Source organism: Pseudophryne corroboree, chromosome 9 (genome assembly GCF_028390025.1).
Source record: "Pseudophryne corroboree isolate aPseCor3 chromosome 9, aPseCor3.hap2, whole genome shotgun sequence".
NCBI classification, from domain to species: Eukaryota; Metazoa; Chordata; class Amphibia; order Anura; family Myobatrachidae; genus Pseudophryne; species Pseudophryne corroboree.
Window position 1 is genome coordinate 96,537,376 of NC_086452.1, and position 24,583 is coordinate 96,561,958.

The following is a 24,583-nucleotide window of genomic DNA, read 5'->3' on the forward strand; positions in this document are numbered from 1 at the left end:
TGGCAAATTCCTTCTGCTCACCAATTTGTAAATGGGATAGTGGGCTGTGAGAGTGAGTGCCAATCACAAGAGACAATCTTACACCCACCTGCACCAGTTTCTCAATCGGAGTAAAAGTTTTGCAATGCTGAAATTCTAAACGCTCTTACTTAATTAACAGCACAACTGACTGTTACATGGACACTGGTGGGAGAAGTGGGTTGATCTTGAAATTACGGCGGTCAGAATACCAACCGCGGCATGTTCAGAGTCCCCACAGGGGACTCCCCCCACAGCCTAACCCCAACCCGCACTCCCCGCAGCCTAAACCTCTCCAGCAACAGACGATCGAGATTCATCGAGATTCCGTCGCCGGGCTTGTTAGTAGTATTGGTATTTCGACCAATGGGATCCTAACCGGATCCCTGAAAGGTATATAGTAATTATCAGCGCAATAAGAAATCCATTTTTCGGTACAATTCAACAGGAACCCTTACATCACAGCTCTCTGCAAATAATTGTGTTTGATTTTTCGGTCTCAATTTAACAAAAACCCTTATAGGACCCGCCAATCTCTTCCTGTCCAGGTGTAGAGACTGGCAGTACAGTGACTGCTACCGCTATAATTTTGCCACCACCAGGAAGTAAGACACATGGATGGTGGCACACCACAGTCTCCACTGAGAATGATGGGGCTGCAGGCTGCAGAGTCCATTGGCCTAATGCAGAAGATCTCTCTCATATATCCTATGCTAGGCATTTGTTAAGAGATTCTTAAATAATGCAAACTGCCATTTCTACATGATTTGCAGGGCAAAAAGACATTGATTATTAGTCTCCTTTATCTGTAATAAAAACAAACATGGTTAGGCTCATTTCCAAACATTTAAAAGTGTTCGTTCCTAACAATCAGATGGCAAAAGCAAAACTTAGCACCACCAGGTCCAAACAGCAAAATACGGGAGTGAGCCTCTGGTGATGGTTCTCTACCTCTCCCAAGGCTGCTATATTGTCCCGCATTAACCTGTCCTGCCCGCATTCAGAAGCGAGCCACAGTAGGGTGATCAGGCACTGATGGACACCCATCTGTCCGGGATGCGGTTATGTGACCGGTGGTCAGGAGTCACATTACTGGGAATAGAACCTGTGGCAAGCGCCCACAAAGGGCTTTGTTGCGCCCCCTCCCCCACCACCCAACCACCCACCAGCCATCTGATAGACGGGTTTCCAGCACCAGTACGGTGACTGGGTCACCCGATACTAACTCATCTGTCCATGCTCTATAGCTGCTACAGCCTCCTTCAGTGGCAGAAGTTCCACTACTGCCGTTTGCACATCGCACAAGAAACATTTCAAATACGCAAAAGTGACACATAATAAAACAATGTACCATTTCTATTAAAGTAATACATGAAAACAAATAAGCGTATACTCAGTGAGGGGGTGAGGCAAATAACGAGGGAGGGGTGGCAATTAATGAGGAGGTGCCTATAAATTTATAGAACCTTGGAATTTGCAGTGACGCTTTCATACTGTCCACTATGCACACTTCCAGGATGATTCTGCACCTCCGCAAAACTAGAGGCAGATTCCACATCCGGTAGGAGTTCTCTAAGGTTTGGGACTCCATCCTGAAATGTTCTTGGCACACAAAGCTTTTGCATATCTAGAAGCAGTTTGTTCGGCTTTAGTGATATATAATTTATGCTGACAACGTGCTGAATTAGCCATGTAAATGCAATATATAACCGCAGTACAATATATGTACCAGAGAGAAGGAAAGATAAACTGCAAGCAATGTAATGTGAATGCACTTTTTATAGGTCAATGTAGCAAAATCTCTCTGCCTATAATTGGGGACTTTCAACTTTTCATATTTTCCCATGGGATTTTTACTTAAAATCACACACAATTATTTGCAGTTATTAAACTAATAATAAGAATTTACTTACCGATAATTCTATTTCTCGGAGTCCGTAGTGGATGCTGGGGTTCCTGAAAGGACCATGGGGAATAGCGGCTCCGCAGGAGACAGGGCACAAAAAAGTAAAGCTTTTACCAGATCAGGTGGTGTGCACTGGCTCCTCCCCCTATGACCCTCCTCCAGACTCCAGTTAGGTACTGTGCCCGGACGAGCGTACACAATAAGGGAGGCAATTTGAATCCCGGGTAAGACTCATACCAGCCACACCAATCACACCGTACAACTTGTGATCTAAACCCAGTTAACAGTATGATAACAGAAAGAGCCTCTTAAAGATGGCTCCTTAACAATATAACCCGAATTTGTTAACAATAACTATGTACAGTATTGCAGATAATCCGCACTTGGGATGGGCGCCCAGCATCCACTACGGACTCCGAGAAATAGAATTATCGGTAAGTAAATTCTTATTTTCTCTATCGTCCTAAGTGGATGCTGGGGTTCCTGAAAGGACCATGGGGATTATACCAAAGCTCCCAAACGGGCGGGAGAGTGCGGATGACTCTGCAGCACCGAATGAGAGAATTCCAAGTCCTCTTTTGCCAGGGTATCAAATTTGTAGAATTTTACAAACGTGTTTTCCCCCGACCACGTAGCTGCTCGACAGAATTGTAATGCCGAGACCCCTCGGGCAGCCGCCCAAGATGAGCCCACCTTCCTTGTGGAATGGGCCTTAACAGATTTAGGCTGTGGCAGGCCTGCCACAGAATGAGCAAGTTGAATTGTGTTACAAATCCAACGAGCAATCGTCTGCTTAGAAGCAGGGGCACCCAACTTGTTGGGTGCATATAGTATCAACAGCGAGTCAGATTTTCTGACTTCAGCCGTCCTTGAAATGTATATTTTTAAGGCTCTGACAACGTCCAACAACTTGGAGTCCTCCAAGTCGCCAGTGGCCGCAGGCACCACAATAGGTTGGTTCAGGTGAAACGCTGATACCACCTTAGGGAGAAAATGCGGACGAGTCCTCAGTTCTGCCCTATCCGAATGGAAGATTAGATAAGGGCTTTTATAAGATAAAGCCGCCAATTTAGATACTCTCCTGGCGGAAGCCAGGGCCAGTAACATAGTCACTTTCCATGTGAGATATTTAAAATCCACCTTTTTCAATGGTTCAAACCAATGGGATTTGAGGAAATCTAAAACTACATTTAGATCCCACGGTGCCACCGGAGGCACCACAGGAGGCTGTATATGCAGTACTCCTTTAACAAAAGTCTGTACCTCAGGAACTGAGGCCAATTCTTTTTGGAAGAATATTGACAGGGCCGAAATTTGAACCTTAATAGATCTCAATTTGAGACCCATAGACAATCCTGATTGTAGGAAATGTAGGAAACGACCCAGTTGAAATTCCTCCGTCGGAACACTCCGATCCTCGCACCACGCGACATATTTTCGCCAAATGCGGTGATAATGTTTCGCGGTGACTTCCTTCCTTGCCTTAATCAAGGTAGGAATGACTTCTTCTGGAATGCCTTTCCCTTTTAGGATCTGGCGTTCAACCGCCATGCCGTCAAACGCAGCCGCGGTAAGTCTTGAAAGAGACAGGGACCCTGTTGTAGCAGGTCCCTTCTCAGAAGTAGAGGGCACGGGTCGTCCGTGACCAACTCTTGAAGTTCCGGGTACCAAGTCCTTCTTGGCCAATCCGGAGCCACTAGTATTGTTCTTACTCCTCCTCACCGTATAATCTTCAATACCTTTGGTATGAGAGGCAGAGGAGGAAACACATATACTGATTTGTACACCCAAGGTGTTACCAGTGCGTCCACAGCTATTGCCTGTGGATCTCTTGACCTGGCGCAATACTTGTCCAGTTTCTTGTTGAGGCGAGACGCCATCATGTCTACCATTGGTCTTTCCCAACAGTTTATTAGCATGTGGAAGACTTCTGGATGAAGACCCCCCTCTCCCGGGTGAATATCGTGTCTGCTGAGGAAGTCTGCTTCCCAGTTGTCCACGCCCGGGAAGAACACTGCTGACAGTGCTATTACGTGATTCTCCGCCCAGCGAAGAATCTTGGCAGCTTCTGCCATTGCACTCCTGCTTCTTGTGCCGCCCTGTCTGTTTACATGGGCGACCGCCGTGATGTTGTCCGACTGAATCAACACCGGTTTTCCTTGCAGGAGTGGTTCCGCCTGGCTTAGAGCATTTTAGATTGCTCTTAGTACCAGAATGTTTATGTGAAGAGACTTTTCCAGGTTCGTCCATACCCCCTGGAAGTTTCTTCCTTGTGTGACTGCTCCCCAACCTCTCAGGCTGGCGTCCGTGGTCACCAGGATCAAATCCTGTATGCCGAATCTGCGGCCCTCCAATAGATGAGCCTTTTGCAACCACCACAGAAGATATACCCTTGTCCTTGGCGACAGGGTTATTCGCAGGTGCATCTGAGGATGCGACCCTGACCATTTGTCCAACAGATCCCTTTGGAAAATTCTTGCATGGAATCTGCCGAATGGAATTGCTTCGTAAAAAGCCACCATTTTTCCCAGGACTCTTGTGCATTGATGTACAGACACCTTTCCTGGTTTTAGGAGGTTCCTGACAGGTCGGATAACTCCTTGGCTTTTTCCTCGGGAAGAAAAACCTTTTTCTGAACCGTGTCCAGAATCATCCCTAGGAACAGCAGACGTATCGTCGGAAAACAGCTGCGATTCTTGGAATATTTAGAATCCAGTCGTGCCGTCGAAGAACTACTTTAGATAGTGCTCTTCCGACCTCCAACTGTTCTCTGGAACTTGCCCTTTTTAGGTCGTGCAAGTAAGGGATAATTTAGATGCCTTTTTTCTTTGAAGAAACATCTTTTCGGCCATTACCTTGGTAAAAAGGCCCGGGGTGCCGTGGATAATTCAAACGGCATCGTCTGAAACTGATATTGACAGTTCTGTACCACGAACCAGAGGTACCCTTGATGAGAAGGACAAAATTTGGACATGGAGGTAATCCTTGATGTCCAGGGACACCATATTTTCCGGTTCGCTATCACTGCTCTGAGTGACTTTATCTCGATTTGAACCTTTTATGTAAGTGTTCAAAACATTTTAGATTTAGACTATGTGTCACCAAGCCGTCTGGCTTCAGTACCACAATATAGTGTGGAAAAATAATACCCTTTTCCTTGTCGTAGGAGGGGTACTTTGATTATCACCTGCTGGATATACCGCTTGTGAATTGTTTCCAATGCTGCCTCCCTGTCGGAGGGAGCCGTTGGTAAAGCAGACTTCAGGAACCTGCGAGGAGAAGATGTCTCGACTCTCCAATCTTTACCCCTGGGATAATACTCGTACGATCTAGGGGTCAACTTGCGAGTGATCCCACTGCGCCCTGAGACTCTTGAGACTACCCCCCCACCTTGAGTCCGCTTGCACGGCCCCAGCGTCATGCTGAGGACTTGGCAGACGCGGTGGGGGGCTTCTTTTCCTGGGAAAGGGCTGCCTGCTGCAGTCTACTTCCCTTACCTCTATGTCTGGGCAGATATGACTGGCCTTTTGCCTGCATGCCCTCATGGGAAAGGAAAGATTGAGGCTGAAAAGACGGTGTCTTTTTTAGCTGAGATGTAACTTGGGGTAAAAAAGGTTGGATTTCCCAGCTGTTGCTGTGGTCCCCAGGTCCGATGGACCGACCCCCAAATAACTCCTTCCCTTTATACAGCAATACTTCCATCTGCCGTATGGGATCTGTATCACCTGACCACTGTCGTGTCCCTGACATCTTCTGGGAGATATGGACAACGCACTTATCTTGATGCCAGAGAGCAAATATCCCTCTGTGCATCTCACATACATATATATAGAATGCATCCTATTAAATGCTCTACATGAATAAAATATTTTCAGTCAGGGAATCCGACCAAGCCAACCCAGCACTGCATCTCCAGGCTGATGGCGATCGCTGGTCGCAGTATAACCACCGTATGTGTGTATATACTTTTTAGGATATTTTTCCAGCTTCCTATCAGCTGGCTCCTTGAGGGCGGCCGTATCTGGAGACGGTAACGCCACTTGATAAGCGTGTGAGCGCCTTATCACCCTAAGGGGTGTTTCCCAACGTACCCTAATTTCTGGCGGGAAAGGGTATAACGCCAATATTTGCTATCGGGGTAACCCTACGCATCATCACACACTTCATTTTATTTTATCTGATTCAGGAAAAACTACAGGTAGTTTTTTCCACTCCCACATAATACCCTTTCTTGTGGTACTTGTAGTATCAGAAACACGTAACACCTCCTTCATTGCCCTTAACGTGTGGCCCTAATGAGAAATACGTTTGTTTATTCACCGTCGACACTGTATTCAGTGTCCGTGTCTGTGTCTGTGTCGACCGACTGAGGTAAATGGGCGTTTTTAAAACCCCTGACGGTGTTTCTGAGACGCCTGGACCGGTCCTAATAGATTGTCGGCCGTCTCATGTCGTCAACCGACCTTGCAGCGTGTTGACATTCTCACGTAATTCTCTAAATAAGCCATCCATTCCGGTGTCGACTCCCTAGAGAGTGACATCACCATTACAGGCAATTTCTCCGCCTCCTCACCAACATCGTCCTCATACATGTCGACACACACGTGCCGACACACAGCACACACACCGGGAATGCTCTGACAGAGGACAGGACCCACTAGCCCTTTGGGGAGACAGAGGGAGAGTCTGCCAGCACACACCAAAAACGCTATAATTATATAGGGACAACCTTATATAAGTGTTTCTCCCTTATAGCATCTTTTATATATATACAATATCGCCAAAATCAGTGCCCCCCCTCTCTGTTTTAACCCTGTTTCTGTAGTGCAGTGCAGGGGAGAGCCTGGGAGCCTTCTCTCCAGCTTTTCTGTGAGAGAAAATGGCGCTGTGTGCTGAGGAGATAGGCCCCGCCCCTTTTACGGCGGGCTCGTCTCCCGCTATTTTTGAAGTTAGGCAGGGGTTAAATATCTCCATATAGCCTCTGTGGGCTATATGTGAGGTATTTTTTGCCTCTAATAAGGTTTTTATTTGCCTCTCAGAGCGCCCCCCCCAGCGCTCTGCACCCTCAGTGACTGTTGTGTGAAGTGTGCTGAGAGGAAAATGGCGCACAGCTGCAGTGCTGTGCGCTACCTTTATGAAGACTCAGGAGTCTTCAGCCGCCGATTTTGGACCTCTTCTCTCTTCAGCGTCTGCAAGGGGGCCGGCGGCGCGGCTCCGGTGACCATCCAGGCTGTACCTGTGATCGTCCCTCTGGAGCTAGTGTCCAGTAGCCAAGCAGCAAATCCACTCTGCACGCAGGTGAGTTCACTACTTCTCCCCTAAGTCCCTCGTTGCAGTGATCCTGTTGCCAGCAGGACTCACTGTAAAGTAAAAAACCTAAGCTAAACTTTCTCTAAGCAGCTCTTTAGGAGAGCCACCTAGATTGCACCCTTCTCGTTCGGGCACAAAATCTAACTGGAGTCTGGAGGAGGGTCATAGGGGGAGGAGCCAGTGCACACCACCTGATCTGGTAAAAGCTTTACTTTTTTGTGCCCTGTCTCCTGCGGAGCCGCTATTCCCCATGGTCCTTTCAGGAACCCCAGCATCCACTTAGGACGATAGAGAAAAGCTGTTACCAAGCCACTGCTATGTAATATAACACTACAGGTCTGGTTATCGCCACCTTTTATTAAGCGACCAGTCAGTCAGCAATAACACACAGCTTTTGTTGAAAAAGCCGTGAGTAAAAATACTATCTTCATTGTTAAATTACTTGGCGCAGTCGCAGTGCGAATATTGCGCATGCGTACTAAGCGGATTTTCATTGCGATGCGATGAAAAATACCGAGCGAACGACTCGGAATGAGGGCCATAATGTAGGTCTACATGCTTTGCTCGTCTTTTACTCATAGTAACTATGAAAGGGATTAGGGCTAACGTGACGTGGTTTAGTGAAAAGATAGTGATTAAAGACAACGATTTTTATTATGTGACATTTAGGGAAATGACTGGCTGATGTGACTATGGGGTCTATTTACTAAGCCTTAGACGGAGATAAAGTGCCAGCCAATCAGCTCCTAACTGCCATGTCACACGCTGTGTTTGAAAAATGACAGTTAGGAGCTGATTGGCTGGTACTTTATCTCCACCTGAGGCTTAGTAAACAGACCCTTTAGAGTGTTTGCCTACTGAGGAAAGAACACTGCGAATGCGCAAACTGTGACAGTCCAACTGCTCTGGAACAGCACATGCCACAGCTTCAGTATACCCTAACAGAAAATCTGTGGCAGGGCATGCTGGTATGTGTAGTTCCACAGCATCTAGAGAGCCAGAGGATTCACCGTTCTACATATATCTTGATATGACAATTAGGCACATCAGATACTATGGCTGACATGTCAGGCTCACTGTGCACTTCTCTGAGTGAGACACAATCTTGTACATTTGACTTGTCACCATTATTTTATATTTAATCTATGTTGATATTATGACTGTCAGTATTTTAACGGTCGACGATTTGTGAACATTTTAGTTTATGCCAATGACAACTTTCCGGTTGTTGACATTTTGCCCATGTCGATCTTATAATCGTCAACATTTTCACTGTATATATTTTGCGTACATCCCTTCCGAGAGCACAAGTCTGGATTTGGGTGTAAGGGAAATGTTACTACTAAAATGCTGCATGCCTCAGTAATGTCTGAAAATAAGTGCAACTCTGCCAATGCGGTCATTAAAAAAAAAAAAGAAGAAAAGAAAATGTGTGTATTTTGACGGCACTGGAGACATGCTGTTCACACACACAGATGTGATAAGCCAAATTTGAAAACATGTGGTTCACAAAACGATCGCTCTGTCTGATCAAAGCCCAAAGATCACAATACACTGGCCGCAAACATGTTTGATTGGCAGGCTAGACAGGTAATTAACAGTGGGCCAGTATTACTGCCACGAATAATGAACACAAGTGGAAGGAGGGATATGTGCAACACTGGCATAGCTATGCTGGTAACTAACAGTCTAGTATATGTTGTTAGATTCACTGCAACTTCAAGTCTTTATATGTAGGAATGTATCATATACAATATTATAAAGCAAGCACCACATAAACATATAAGATAAGATTTTACTTACCGGTAAATCTATTTCTCGTAGTCCGTAGTGGATGCTGGAGACTCCGTAAGGACCATGGGGAATAGACGGGCTCCGCAGGAGACAGGGCACTTTAAGAAAGAATTAGGATACTGGTGTGCACTGGCTCCTCCCTCTATGTCCCTCCTCCATACCTCAGTTAAGGAAACTGTGCCCGGAAGAGCTGACAGTACAAGGAAAGGATTTTGGAATCCAGGGTAAGACTCATACCAGCCACACCGTATAACTCGTGATAAACTTACCCAGTTAACAGTATGAACAACAACAGAGCATCAGATAACCCTGATGCAACCATAACATAACCCTTATTTAAGCAATAACTATATACAAGTATTGCAGAAGAAGTCCGCACTTGGGACGGGCGCACAGCATCCACTACGGACTACGAGAAATAGATTTACCGGTAAGTAAAATCTTATTGTCTCTAACGTCCTAGTGGATGCTAGGGACTCCGTAAGGACCATGGGGATTATACCAAAGCTCCCAAACGGGCAGGAGAGTGCGGACGACTCTGCAGCACCGAATGAGCAAACACAAGGTCCTCCTCAGCCAGGGTATCAAACTTGTAGAACTTTGCAAAAGTGTTTGAACCCGACCAAGTAGCTGCTCAGCAAAGCTGTAATGCCGAGACCCCTCGGGCAGCCGCCCAAGAAGAGCCCACCTTCCTTGTGGAGTGGGCTTTTACTGATTTTGGAAGCGGCAAGCCAGCCGCAGAATGAGCCTGTTGAATCGTGTTACAGATCCAGCGAGCAATAGTTTGCATTGAAGCAGGAGCACCCAGCTTGTTGGATGCATACAGGATAAACAGTGAGTCAGTTTTCCTGACTCCAGCCGTTCTGGCTACATAAATCTTCAAAGCCCTGACTACATCTAGTAACTTGGAATCCTCCAAGTCACGAGTAGCCGCAGGCACCACAATAGGTTGGTTCAAATGAAAAAATGACACCACTTTCCACGTGAGATATTTTAACTCCACGGTCTTAAGTGGCTCAAACCAGTGAGATTTCAGGAAACTCAACACCACGTTAAGATCCCAAGGTGCCACTGGTGACACAAAAGGGGGCTGAATATGCAGCACTCCCTTTACAAACGTCTGAACTTCAGGTAGAGAAGCTAGTTTTTTATGAAAGAAAATGGATAGGGCCGAAATCTGGACCTTAATGGACCCCAATTTTAGGCCCAAAGTCACTCCCGACTGTAGGAAGTGAAGGAAACGGCCCAGCTGGAATTCCTCTGTAGAGGTATTTCGGGCCTCACACCCAGCAACATATTTTCGCCGTATATGGTGATAATGTTTAGCCAACACGTCCTTCCTAGCCTTTATCAGCGTAGGAATAACCTCATCCGGAATCCCTTTTTTCTACTAGGATCCGGCGTTCAACCGCCATGCCGTCAAACGCAGCTGCGGTAAGTCTTGGAACAGACAAGGTCCCTGCTGCAACAGATCCTGCCCTAGAGGCAGAGGCCATGGGTCCTCTGTGAGCATTTCTTGCAGCTCTGGATACCAAGTCCTTCTTGGCCAATCCGGTACAATGAGTATTGTTCTCACTCCTCTTTTCCTTATGATTCTCAGCACCTTGGGTAAGAGAGGAAGAGGAGGAAACACATAAACCAACTGGAACATCCACGGTGTCACCAGTGAGTCTAGAGCTATCGCCTGAGAGTCTCTTGACCTGGCGCAATACCTCTGTAGCTTTTTGTTGAGGCGGGATGCCATCATGTCCATCTGTGGCAGTTCCCACCGACCTACAATCTGCGCGAAGACTTCTTGATGAAGTCCCCCCTCTCCCGGGTGGAGGTCGTGCCTGCTGAGGAAGTCTGCTTCCCAGTTGTCCACTCCCGGAATGAACACTGCTGACAGTGCTCGTACGTGATTCTCTGCCCATCGAAGAATTCTGGTGGCTTCCGCCATCGCCACCCTGCTCCTTGTGCCGCCTTGGCGGTTTACATGAGCCACTGCGGTGATGTTGTCTGATTGGATCAGCACCGATTGGTTGCGAAGCAGGGTCTCCGCTTGACTTAGGGCGTTGTATATGGCCCTTAGTTCCAGGATATTGATGTGAAGGCAAGTCTCCTGACTTGACCACAGCCCTTGGAAACTTCTTCCCTGAGTGACTGCCCCCCACCCTCGGAGGCTTGCATCCGTGGTCACCAGGACCCAGTCCTGAATGCCGAACCTGCGGCCCTCGAGAAGGTGAGTATTCTGCAGCCACCACAGGAGAGACACCCTGGCCCCGGGGGATAGGGTGATTAACCGATGCATCTAAAGATGTGATCCGGACCACTTGTCCAGTAAGTCCCATTAGAAGGTCCTCTCATGGAACCTGCCGAAAGGAATGGCCTCGTATGATGCCACCATCCTTCCCAGGACTCGAGTGCAGTGATGCACTGACACCTGTTTTGGTTTTAATAGATTCCTGACCAGTGTCACAAGCTCCTGAGCTCTCTCTATCGGGAGATAAACCCTTTTCTGGTCTGTGTCTAGGATCATGCCTAGGAGAGGCAGATGAGCTTTAGGAACGAACTGCGACTTTGTAATATATAGAATCCAGCCGTGTTGCCGTTTCACTTCCAGAGAAAGTGATACGCTGTTCAGCCACTGCTCTCTTGATCTCGCTTTTATGAGGAGATCGTCCAAGTACGTGATAATAGTGACACCTTGCTTCCGCAGGAGCACCATCATTTCCGTCATTACCTTGGTGAATATTCTCGGGGCCGTGGAGAGACCAAACGGCAACGTCTGAAATTGGTAATGACAATCCCATACCGCAATTCTGAGGTACGCCTGATGAGGTGGATAAATGGGGACATGAAGGTGTGCCTCCTTTATGTCCCGAGTCACGATAAAATCTCCCCCTTTCAGGCTTGTAACGACCGCTCTTAGCGATTCCATCTTGAACTTGAACCTTTTCAGGTATATATTCAGGGATTTTAAATTCAATATGGGTCTGACCGAACCGTCTGGTTTTGGGACTCGAATAATAACCCCCTCCTTGTCGAAGGAAGGGAACCTTGACCACCACCTGTTGAAGATACAATTTGTGAATTGCAGTTAACCCTGTTTCCCTCTCGTGGGGGGAAGCCAGCAGGGCCGACAGTGAGGAGGCATCTTCTCAAAAGTCCAGCTTGTATCCCTGAGACGCAATATCTATTGTCCAGGGATCTAACAGGGAGTGAACCCACTTGTTGCAGAACTAACGAAAGCGTGCCCCCACCGGGCCTAGCTCCGTCTGTGGAGCCCCAGCGACATGCGGTGGATTTTTATAGAGGCCGGGGAGGACTTCTGTTCCTGGGAACTAGCTGTGTTGTGCAGCTTCTTTCCTCTGGCCCCGCCTCTGGCAAGAAAGGACGCACCTCGGACTTTCTTGTTTCTTTGTTCGAAAAGCTGCATTTGATAATGACGTGCTTTCCTAGGCTGTGCAGGAATATAAGGCAAAATATCCGAATTACCAGCTATAGCCGTGGAGACCAGGTCCGAGAACCCTTCTCCACACAATCCTCAGCCTACCATATACCACTTAAGTTGGCATCATCTGTCCATTGCATATTCTACAGGACACGTCAAGCAGAAATCGACATAGCTTTGACTCTAGGACCCAGTATACTCATGTCTCTTTGGGCATGTTTGATTATATATATCTCTTAAGACAGCATCTTTAATATATATATACATATCTCTCTATGTACATATATATATATATATATATATAGAGAGAGAGAAATAGAGACCTAGGCGCTATAGTACAAACGTGCGGTATAAGATGTAAGAAGGAAAATACTCGTTTTAACTCTTTTAAGAGTAGCAGCTCGTAATACAAGATTAGTGCATGGTATACACATATAATAAAATTAGGTAGTGAAGAGTACAAGCGCTAATGAGTATAGTGGTGGTTATAATGGAATTAATTAGGTGGATCACAAGATTATTAAAAATGGCCTTAGGCACTTATCTGATAAAAACAAAACTTCAATCCGGTATTCATCATTTTGGGAATCATGTAAAAGAAGAAACAGCAAACATAGTGTGTATCGTTCACAGATAAAAATAGAGCAATTTTGCTATAAAAGGTACCAATATTTTAGGGAATTTTTGCTATTCCCAATAAAATTATAATCTGTAGCTTCACGACATAAAATACAGATTTTAATGAACAATACAAAACACGGCTAGACAACACACGTACAAGATTTTAACATTTTAAAAGCTTGTCTGTCCGTTCTATGTGCAAAGGAATCAGTAACCAATTGTTCCATGGACACAGGATAGCCAAAGTTTATGCGTACAGGATAAAAGTAGTTCAAATGCTTATCTGTCCATCAATGGGAGTTTCAGCAGCAAACGGTCCCAACGCGTTTCGTCCTTCAAGGTGTGGACTTCATGATGATCCTGTACGCATAAACTTTGGCTATCCTGTGTCCATGGAACAATTGGTTACTGATTCCTTTGCACATAGAACGGACAGACAAGCTTTTAAAATTTTAAAATCTTGTACGTGTGTTGTCTAGCCGTGTTTTGTATTGTTCATTAAAATCTGTATTTTATGTCGTGAAGCTACAGATTATAATTTTATTGGGAATAGCAAAAATTCCCTAAAATATTGGTACCTTTTATAGCAAAATTGCTCTATTTTTATCTGTGAACGATACACACTATGTTTGCTGTTTCTTCTTTTACATGATTCCCAAAATGATGAATACCGGATTGAAGTTTTGTTTTTATCAGATAAGTGCCTAAGGCCATTTTTAATAATCTTGTGATCCACCTAATTAATTCCATTATAACCACCACTATACTCATTAGCGCTTGTACATATATATATATATGTGTACCAGGGAAGCTGTCAGCGCCACAGATGCAGTATTCAAAAAATATTAACACTAGTAATGGAACTCCCACAGTAAAATTTATTCAAAGATATATGTATTGGAAGATATTCGCCTATTGGACACTCCCCTCCAAATTAGGGGCGTCAGCCTGTTACCTCAAGTGGAATTAGGCACTGGTATAGGTGCCTGTGGTGAACACTTGTGGACAGAGGATGAGGTAGAGAGGGCGACCTCTGGTGTCAATTAGATATAGAGGATAGGCGGTTACAATAACTTCAAAAAAATGTTTTAAAATTTTTTACAATTTATTTGAACTGTGGTGCACTAAGACAAAGATAGAATAAAAAAGTGGAATTTCATAAAAAATATATATATTATAAAAAAGCACAGGGGGATAAAAGAATTCTTACAAAATTACAATTGACATAGAAATTGATACATGTGGCATAAAAACACATAGGATTAAAAAAGTTTTAAAAAGAGATAAAAAGTACAAAAAATTCAAAAAGAGGAGTAAGATTGCTTAACTTAGTAGTTGAGGTATAGATCAAGGCAGCACCCAACGCGTTTCGTCCTGTCTGGACTTCATCAGCGCTGGTGAGTGCTGAGGAAGAAGCCCCGACCCCTCAGTGGCGGGCTTCTGTCCCGCGATTTTGTGTAAAAATAATGGCGGGGGCTCATGCATATTACAGTGCCCAGCTGTATATATGCCCTATTTTGCCAGGAGGTACTCAATTGCTGCCCAGGGCGTCCCCCCCCCTGCACCCTACAGTGACCGGAGTGTGTGGGTTAGTGTGGGAGCAATGGCGCACAGCTGCAGTGCTGTGCGCTACCTCATATGAAGACAGGAGTCTTCTGCCGCCGAGTTTGACGTCTTCTTGCTTCACCCGCCGGCTTCTGTCTTCTGGCTCTGCGAGGGGGACGGCGGCGCGGCTCCGGGATCGGACGACCAAGGTTAAGTTCCTGTGTTCGATCCCTCTGGAGCTAATGGTGTTCAGTAGCCTAAGAAGCGCAACCTAGCCGCAGTTAGTAGGTTTGCTTCTCTCCCCTCAGTCCCACGTAGCAGAGAGTCTGTTGCCAGCAGAAGCTCTCTGAAAATAAAAAACCTAACTAAAATACTTTCTTATTAGCAAGCTCAGGAGAGCTCACTAAAATGCACCCAGCTCCGTCCGGGCACAGATTCTAACTGAGGTCTGGAGGAGGGGCATAGAGGGAGGAGCCAGTGCACACCAGTAGTCCTAATTCTTTCTTAGAGTGCCCTGTCTCCTGCGGAGCCCGTCTATTCCCCATGGTCCTTACGGAGTCCCCAGCATCCACTAGGACGTTAGAGAAATAGTTATATATGAACCACGGTAGAAAAAATACAGTGCTCAGCAGTAAACTGATTTTCCACTGCAGTTGTGTTAATAAGTTAAGTATTACTTCCACACCCAACTATAGAAAACAGAAGCGCCTCTCCTTTGTAGTCATGAGGTTTAACGCGACATCATCGGTCCAACCCCAATGTATCAACTCACCATAGTGTACTTCTGCACACCAACGGCGGGATGTTATGGAGTATAAGAGTATAAGATCGCCGAAGGTGCTGGATTGCCGGCCAATCTCGGATGTTTATTTAAACCATGCCTTGTACATGATTTCCCCTTTAAACAAAAAGTCCGAAAACCACCTGCATCCCGCACCTCCAGCAATCTCCATTACATGCCACCGCAAGGGACTGATTAAACATTAGGGTCAAATTTTGTCCCATTACAGAGTGTCTGCAGCTGAGCAAATTAGCCTACATTGCAAAAGGTGCAAGTGCTAATTTCTTTCTTTCTTTTTATATGCAAGGAAAACACTGCATTATTCCGGCCATGGCTGCCAAGAGAAATCCTGGGCCCCCGGTATAACAACTTCCGCGGCCCCCCCCCCTGGAGGGTGTGTGACCGCAGCATGCTGGAGGCATGGCCACATCTCTTTGGGGGGGTGTCTAGCATATGAGAAGCACCCCACTCACAGGACCACGGCATGCCTCCCAGCCAGGGCGGTAGAGAGCCTAGTTGGGCATAGGTACTTTTCAGGATGCATGGCCTAATCACTGGAGGCATGGACCTGGGCCCCTGCATCAGACCTGGGCCCAGATAATTTGTACCCTCTCCCCCCCCCCCCCCCCCCCCCCCCTCTCTCGGCGCCACTGATTCCGGCACACACTGGCTTACTATATTTTTGCACAGCATTTGAGAGCTGTTCTAGGACATCTTACCGCCACCAGTAGCAACTATAAAATAAGATGATTTGCATTTTACTTTTCACGTGCAGCAACAACAACAAAAAAATTCAAGGCGCAATTTTTGCCTCCATTAAACTGTATTTCTTACCAACGCTAAACAATCCACGGTTTACAAAACTGCCGCACAAACTCTGCCAGCTAACCTAAAAAAGTGCTTTCCTGGCTCATAGCAACCTAATGCAGAGGGGTGAAACAGAGTATGACAGACTTAAAAGAGTATAAACACTCCAGTGATTTCATGCATATTATTCAGCCCTGTACTACGAAGCCTTTGACAAGTAACATGTTCATTAAAACATGGTATCTACTTTTTAAAACATGGAGCAAATGATTACAGTTGAATGAAAAGATTTTAGGGGGAGATAAAAAATATATATATATTTACAAAAGAAAAACTATATTTACATCTCAAGTGAGAAAAATTACCAATAATAGATAGCTGCAGAGAATTCCAGTTAGGATCGTTGAAGGTTAGAATAATTTTCTATAATGCTGTCAAATTTAAGTCACTCTTTGGCCGATATTCAGATCACAAGATGCAATTTAATAGTTTTTTTCCTGCGCTGATCACACCCATAACGGTCAGGTTTAGCCGCACAAAGCAGTCGCGAAAACTGCTGTTTGGGCGCCCAAATGGGTCACTTTTCACACATTTCAGCTCGCCAACCCTAGGGGGTGCAAGCTGAAATGCAGACACTAGCAGCCATCCGTGCCCGATCAGAGCTACAATTGAACAGCTCCATTGGGCACCATCAGTTCACTGTCGGTGGGCGGAACAATTGAATTCTGACCACTTTATGTTTCGCTCTCATCTCTCTTACAGGGTAGTAAAGCACTGCAAATATATATCTAATTTACATCCCTTTAACCCTACTTTTCTGATGCCACGTTATACCTGATGCCTTATGGAGCACTGTCATTATAATTATACACTATATGGACAGTCAGGGGCAGTCACCATTTACTGAAGCATCAACAACCAATTAGTTGAATAAAACCTTTTCTCAGGTCGTGATAAATTGTGCTAAACCTTATATTCTTTATTTGTGTTTAGGACGTGTGTTTCACTGCGGGTAAAGCTGCAGTCATTTACAGTGCCTTTAAATAATCTGCCTCTTAAGCTTAAGTGACATTTATATATCTGCTATCAAGAATAAAGCAGGAAGATCTTACAGGGAACAATAACTGTAATTAAGGTGATGTTTTTAAATGCACTTTGTTAGCTTGTTGGGACAGACGAATGTTGTACAACACTCCTGATGTTAGAAGCAGATCTGACAGGTGTATGAACGAGAGTCAGTCCTGGGTGCTGTGTAAAGACTGTGGGTCATTCAGATGTGGTTGAACGTGCTATCACTGCTGCGTCCTAGGAAGGAAGCGCTGTATGGTGATGTAGCAGAGGCGCTTATTACAAGGAGACGCCTAATTGCTGCAGTAGTGATCCGATCTGGGTCCTAGACAGCATCGGATCACTCATTTGCCATCGGGAGGCTTGCGGCACCTATGGTGACGCACAAGTCTCCCATCACAGATCCATGGCCTCTTCCTTCCCCTTTAATGGTGTCAACGCGCCTCAGTTTGTAGCAACAGAGGCTGGTACTGCCCCCTCCCTACCAACAAATGGCATCAGACTGACAATTACTGGACAGTCTGATGCTGTAGTGTGTCCATCATCGCAGAATGGGTCTTGAGCATGCGCAAAGTACCGATAATTGGTACTATGCAGCATGAAGAGCAACTCCAGCCAAATCTGAATAACCCCACACAGTGCAATGATCGGCCCGTCCAGTTGATAACTGGCTCAATTATTGCACAGTGTGTACAGTTACCTTGCTTTAGTCTCTATCAGTTTTAATAAAAATGTGTATTAATGCCAATTGGCTACGCATATAGGGGGTCATTCCGAGTTGATCGTAGCTGTGCTAAATTTAGCACAGCTACGATCATCTTCCCTGACATGCGGGGGGGGGGGGGGGGGGGGACGCCCTGCACGGGGCTAGTCCACCCCGCATGTCAGTGCCGGGCCCCCTCCCCCCGCAGAAGTGCAAAGGCATCGCACAGCGGCGATGCCTTTGCACTTCAAGAGTAGCTCCCGACCAGCGCAGCTTTAGCGTGCTGGCCGGGAGCTACTCCTTGCTCTCCGGCCCGCAGCAGCTGCGTGTGACAGCAGGCAGCCGCTGCGGCCCGCCTCCCGTTCGGTCCTATGAAACAGTGGCCAAACGCCGCTGTTCCGCCCCCTCCCGCCCAGCGATCGCCTCTGCCTGTCAATCAGGCAGAGGCGATCACAGCCCTGCAACGTCTGTTTCGCTCGGCTGCGAAAAACAGCAGCGAGCAGGTCAGAATGACCCCCATAGGAAGAAGTTTAGCAGTAGGCATTTATACCTTAAAATTACCGGTTTACAACGGGTGGTCTTCAGTATGCCGACTGACGGGATCCCGGCGCACAGTATACCGGCACCGGGATCCCGACAGCCGGCATACCGACACTTATTCTCCCTCGTGGGGGTCCACGACCCCCCTGGAGGGAGAATAAAATAGTGTGGCGCGCGTAGCGTGGCGAGCGCAGCGAGCCCGCAAGGGGCTCATTTGCACTCGCCACACTGTCGGTAAGCCGGCGGTCGGGCTCCCGGCGCCGGTATGCTGGTCGCCGGGAGCCCGACCGCCGGCATATCGTAGTGAACCCGTTTACAACATATAGATGACTGTAGAATACATTTAGCAAGTTGTGTTTAAATAATACAACATTACCTGGGTGCGACCACTAACGCAGCATTTCCTGGGAGCCACCAACTAATGCACATTTTCCTGGGAACACCACTAATGCAGAAATTCCGGGAGGCCACCACTACCGCAGCATTTCCTAGGGATCACCACTAATGCAGCATTTCCTGGGGATCACCACTAATGCAGCATTTCCTGGGGATCACCACTAATGCAGCAATTCCTAGGTGTCACCACTAATGCGCCATTTCCTGGGAGCCACCCACTAATCCACCTTTTCCTGGGGTCACCACTAATGCTGCAATTCCTAGGGGCCACCACTAACCCAGCAATTTCTGGAGGGCCACCACTAATGCAGTAATTCCACTAAGTGTACATATATGGAAGCACGAACAGTACACTTGTGGAACCAAAAGTTGCTTAACTACATAATTAAGGGCACATCTTGTGGTGCTGAGATTATTGTGACAGTCATTAAAATTATTCAATGCTTGTCAAAAAAGTCCATACACCACACTTGGTGCTATGCTCAGAAAGTGTAGTAGGAATGTAAATTAGCATGGGCAGGGCACTATCTCATCTTGTTTCTCTATGCAATTCTGAATACATGTATATTTGCCTGTACTAGATATGTACTCACCTTTATGTTGTGTAATTTGTATGTTCTATCCACTACATATGGTACTGCAGAACCTTTGTGGTGCTTTACGTATAAAAAATAATAAGGTTTGAGGTAAATATATGGTAAAAAGGGGGCAGACTAGATGGCCAAGTGGTTCTTATCTGCCGTCACATTCTATGTTTCTATGTTTATGTCTCTATAATCTGACTAATAGTAACAGAATGCTGTAAGTTTCCACCTATGACAAGGAACAAGCCTTCAACTCTATACCTACTTACTGGAGTGTGCGAGCATAGTACCTACTACTGGAGTGTACGAGCACCGTACCTACTACTGGAGTGTGAGAGCACTGTACCTAGCACCCTGCCTACTACTGGAGTGTGCGAGCACCCTACCTACTACTGGAGAGTGTGAGAGCACCGTACCTACCACTGGAGTGTGCGAGCACCGTACCTAATACTGGAGTGTGAGAGCACTGTACCTAGCACCCTACCTACTACTGGAGTGTGCGACACCCTACCTACTACTGGAGAGTGTGAGAACACCATACCTACCACTGGAGTGTGCGAGCACCGTACCTACTACTGGAGTGTGCAAGCACCCTACCTACTACTGGAGTGTGAGAGCACTGCCTACTACTGGAGTGTGCAAGCACCGTATCTACTAATGGAGTGTGCAAGCACTGTACCTACTACTGGAGTGTGCGAGCACCGTACCTACTACTGGAATGTGCGAGTACCGTACCTACTTACTGGAGTGTGCGAGCACTGCCTACTACTGGAATGTGCGAGTACCGTATCTACTACTGGAGTGTGAGAGCACCGTACCTACTACTGGAGTATGCGAGCACCGTACCTACTACTGGAGTATGCGAGCACCGTACCTACTACTGGAGTGTGCGAGCACCGTACCTACTACTGGAGTGTGCAAGCACTGCACCCTACTGAAGTGTGAGAACTCTGTGCTTCCTATTGGAGTGTGTTAACGCTGAACCTACTACTGAAGAGAGGGCGCACTAAAATCTTCCGCTGTCTTTATGATTTGCAATAATCTAATGAACGACTTGTGTAAACTTAGAAGCCAAAATGAGACATGTTGAACTCATAGTATTAGCACTGTATGTTCCAAACACATTTTGCTTCTCTGTAACTTATAAGCAGACTCCACACAGCAATAACCCTACAGTCTGACAGGAGGTAATGTCACCAGTTTGTACTCATATTGTTGCTTAAGGCATAGGTCTAAAACATTCAACAATGGTATCACAGATAGCGAGATAACAAAGCAGGTTCTTAATTTGAGAACCTTTAATGCGTAATATACATGCGTAACTTTAAAATCCATTAATGTATACACCTGTATATATTCACGTATGTGCTGGTAATTATGGAAAAACCACATAACATTCTTATATTGCTTTTTAATTTTTATTATTAAATATATAATGTGCACAGTGAAACTGCACATGGAACGGTCAAAAACAGCAGCAAACTATATGTACTATAGAATGATTAAGGAGAGAATGTAGAGCAGGAATAAAGTCCATTTTGCAGAATCTATTTTTTGCATGGGTGGAACAATCACCAATTGTTCTGGGAAAGAAAGAATGAATGGGGGGGGAGAGAGAAAAAAAAAAGGTCACTGCTTCTAATTCTGGAAGGAGCCACTGCTTGCTGCCTCGTCTGACAAAAGGCTCAATAACATCTGTGTGGCTGGGACTGCAAAGCCTTTATTTGGAAACCAGAGCCGAGTCTCTTATAGAATTGATCGATAAATACACAAAGCATACATGGTTAACTTACATATATGACAAGATTCAAAAAAGTCTCGTTGCCACAATAGTTTTTAGGCAAATATCGGGAGACACTGATCACACAAAAGCTTAGAAGTCTAGTTTGGAAATCTAGTGAGAACACCACTGTTATATGAAATAATTAATCTATAGCAGCATTTTCCTTATGAGTGGATAAGTTAGGGGAAAAAAAAAAGTATACTAGCGGAGAAGGGGGGCTGGTATATTGGGAAATCTGGGCGCACGCATACCATCACAGAACACTGTCACCTGTAAAGGCTTTTGTAAACTCCATACACAGCAATCAGACGGGGAGCAGTGGCTTCGTCATCTTGCACTGAACGGGCATCTAATAACACACATTGATCAAATTAAACCTTTTAAAAACAAAAATAAACATAAAAAAGGGCCGATACAGCATTTTATAAAACAGCAATTTGGTCACCTTCAGGTAATGCAATAGGTTGTTATGACTGTGAATACTTCCCAGTACTGCATTTAGCAATGAGAGCCTTGAGACGCACAGTTATCCTTTTAGTCTCCTAGAATGGCAATAAAGACTTATTTTGCAAGGAAAAAAAGAGGAAGGCCCAGTTGTGCAATATCTCATATTTCTGCAGAATATCCGCATTAATTAGCTAATCTAATCCTAACTGACACCTTTTTTTCTTTGATAGTCTGCCCCCATTCCTCTCACCCAGCAACAGCGTGACTCATTTTTGACAGCAGCGCACATAATTGTGTGCTCTTTGTATGTCTGCGGATCAGAGTTTACTGGTTCACATCTCCGCTGCAAATCAAAATCTCAAACAAGGTAGCTAAAATGAGGTGCTAAAGTAATTTTTGTTTTGTAGAACTTGGAAAAGCAGCATTCTGGGGCCTGGGTCGGTGTGCTCTTAAGCTCACGATTGTCACTTTAATGACTTTAAATAGAACATGAGTTAGCACGCTTTCGGGGTTTTGGGTCCCGCTCGTTCTTGTCTTTAGAACACATACAAGGTGAACATATTGTTTCTGACAGCCTCCGGAGACCGAGGCGGAAAACACTGTTGGATAAGCTGTAGATGACACAGTTGCAGAAACTATTGCTTATGGCCAACCAGGTGGTAATAAAGGATATGGCAGGATTCTCCAGTGCCCGCCAACTTTCCAACAAAAAGTATATGATGTATGGGAGCCACAGCACGTAGAACACGCTGGTTATGCGGAACAGAACCATAGCATATCGGCGGTCAGGGCTGTGACCAGGCCCGGCTTCTCCAGTTGACTCAGCTTCGTGGCTGGGAAAGCGGGCGCGACGGTCGCTGATTTCTTTGGTGTGCTGCCGGCAGATGCGGAATATGTGAAAGTATGTAAAACAAATAACCAGCGCTGCCGGAGCATAGAGCAGGCACACAATAAATGCAGTGAAGTAGGCACTGGTGTGCCATGCAACGGCACACCATTCAAATATGTCCCCATGGTAGCCAGGTTTACCCCAGCCAAAAAAAGATGGCAGGAAGATCAAACATGAATAAATCCAAATGAGGATGATGCAGAGGCGCAGCCTGCATGGTGTCACCAGCTGGTTATAGGAAAGAGGTTTGGTGATGGCCAGGTATCGATCCACACTGATGAAAGCTAAACAAGCCATGGAGACACTTTTTAGCACAGAAATGATGTAACCAAACACTTGACATGTTAGAGACTCATGGACCCCTGTAGAGTAGTGGAGGAGGGATAAAGTGGGAACCAGGCAACTGACTCCCACCAGCAAGTCTGCATACGCCATAGTCTGGATGAAATAACTGGTTGTATAATGGTGCAATAATGGAGCACAATGAAACACAAAGATGACAGTCAAGTTACCAGTAATTATCAAGAAGGTTAGCAGCACAATAATAGTGGTTTCCAGTATGCATATGTCCACTGAATTGTAGTGTCCAAAACCCAATGGGCAAGGGTGATAATCGGAGGTGTTTAAGTATTCACTTGTATTCAATGTCCTCCAATCAAGCATTTGTGACTGGTTCATGGTGTGGAATGTTGTCCAACAGGAATGGAATTCTGAAGCAAAGCTGCAGAGAACAGGCAGGAGAAGCCAGGCTTATAACTGGGTAAGAGACCCTCCACTTGTGAGCCTCAGGACTTCTTTTGGCAATCTCTTCCATCAGTGAGACTAGTTTCCACAGTCGCTCATGCTCGATCCATAAAGCTAGTGGCAGCTCCGAGTGCTCACTCACCTTTGCTTCTCCAGGGAAGGAGGCAGAGTAAAGGAAATGAACACGGCACCCAGGAGAGAGTGTGTGAAACTTAGTAAGTGAAAGGTTGCTGTCGGTGTCTTGCTCGGGCTCCTGGGATCCATTCTTAGCAAGCACAAAGAACGGCTGCTAAAGTGGACAGACTCTGTATCCTGAATCATTGGTGAAGGAAACTAAAAATAATAATAAAATAAAAATAGAGAAAGGAAGAGACAAAGAGAAATACTAATGAAAAGCATTTCTGTGAATCATGTTCCTTTTTAAATAAGGGGGGGGGGGTGTTATGGGGTGGGGTAAAGGGCTGCCAGTTTAGTCTCCCGAGATAGTTTATCTTTAGACTTAAACATCTGAATAAGAGGGCGGGGAAGTCAAGGGGCATCTTAAAATATCTCAGCATCTCAAGCCAGAGTATCTAATTTAACTATTTAACAGATCCTTCTAAACCGTTGCAATATAATATCCAAAGACCAAAAATGACAGTCTATTCTTATTCTAGAACCACTGGTTCATTTTCTCCGTTAATTAGCGCTGTATTACAAGCTGCAGTCACCTTGTATGTTAAGTGTTCTTTCACCTATTAATGATTAAAAATGTCTTATAGCTGGAGGCGAGGAGAAATTGTACTATGCACATACAGCACAACTTAATTTGCAACACACAGGGAACACTACCACTGTAATAATGTTTAGATGAAGTCTTCTTTCAATTCAGCTTCCCTTTTGCAGATCCCCAGCTCAATGTGAGCACTGTGTATAAGCTCAGGAGCACACCCATTTCTATACATTGCATCTGAACGGATATTGCTGCTAACGAGGAGGATTGTGGAGAACTTGAAAATGAGACAAATTATTTAAGAAGAAGAATAAACTTCTACTGTCCCCTTTACAACTTGGGATAATAGTCCCAACATGTACAGTGATTTATTTTCTTTTTCTCACACACATATATATATATATATATACACACACACATATATATATATACATACACACACACATAAGTATATATAGAAATATATATATATATAGCTATAAGCATAAAAATATTTTTACCA

The 24,583-nt window shown here is 45.5% G+C and overlaps 2 protein-coding genes across 4 annotated transcripts in view; both read right to left on the minus strand.

Moving 5' to 3' along the window:
• RABGAP1L (RAB GTPase activating protein 1 like) overlaps positions 1-24,583 on the minus strand; it is a 690,515-nt gene that overhangs the window by 315,236 nt on the left and 350,696 nt on the right. The window lies entirely within an intron of this gene.
• Positions 20,919-23,504, minus strand: GPR52 (G protein-coupled receptor 52). The gene has a single exon (XM_063939678.1). The coding sequence runs from the start codon at positions 23,301-23,303 to the stop codon at positions 22,215-22,217; it is 1,089 nt and encodes a 362-aa protein (XP_063795748.1). The 5' UTR covers positions 23,304-23,504; the 3' UTR covers positions 20,919-22,214.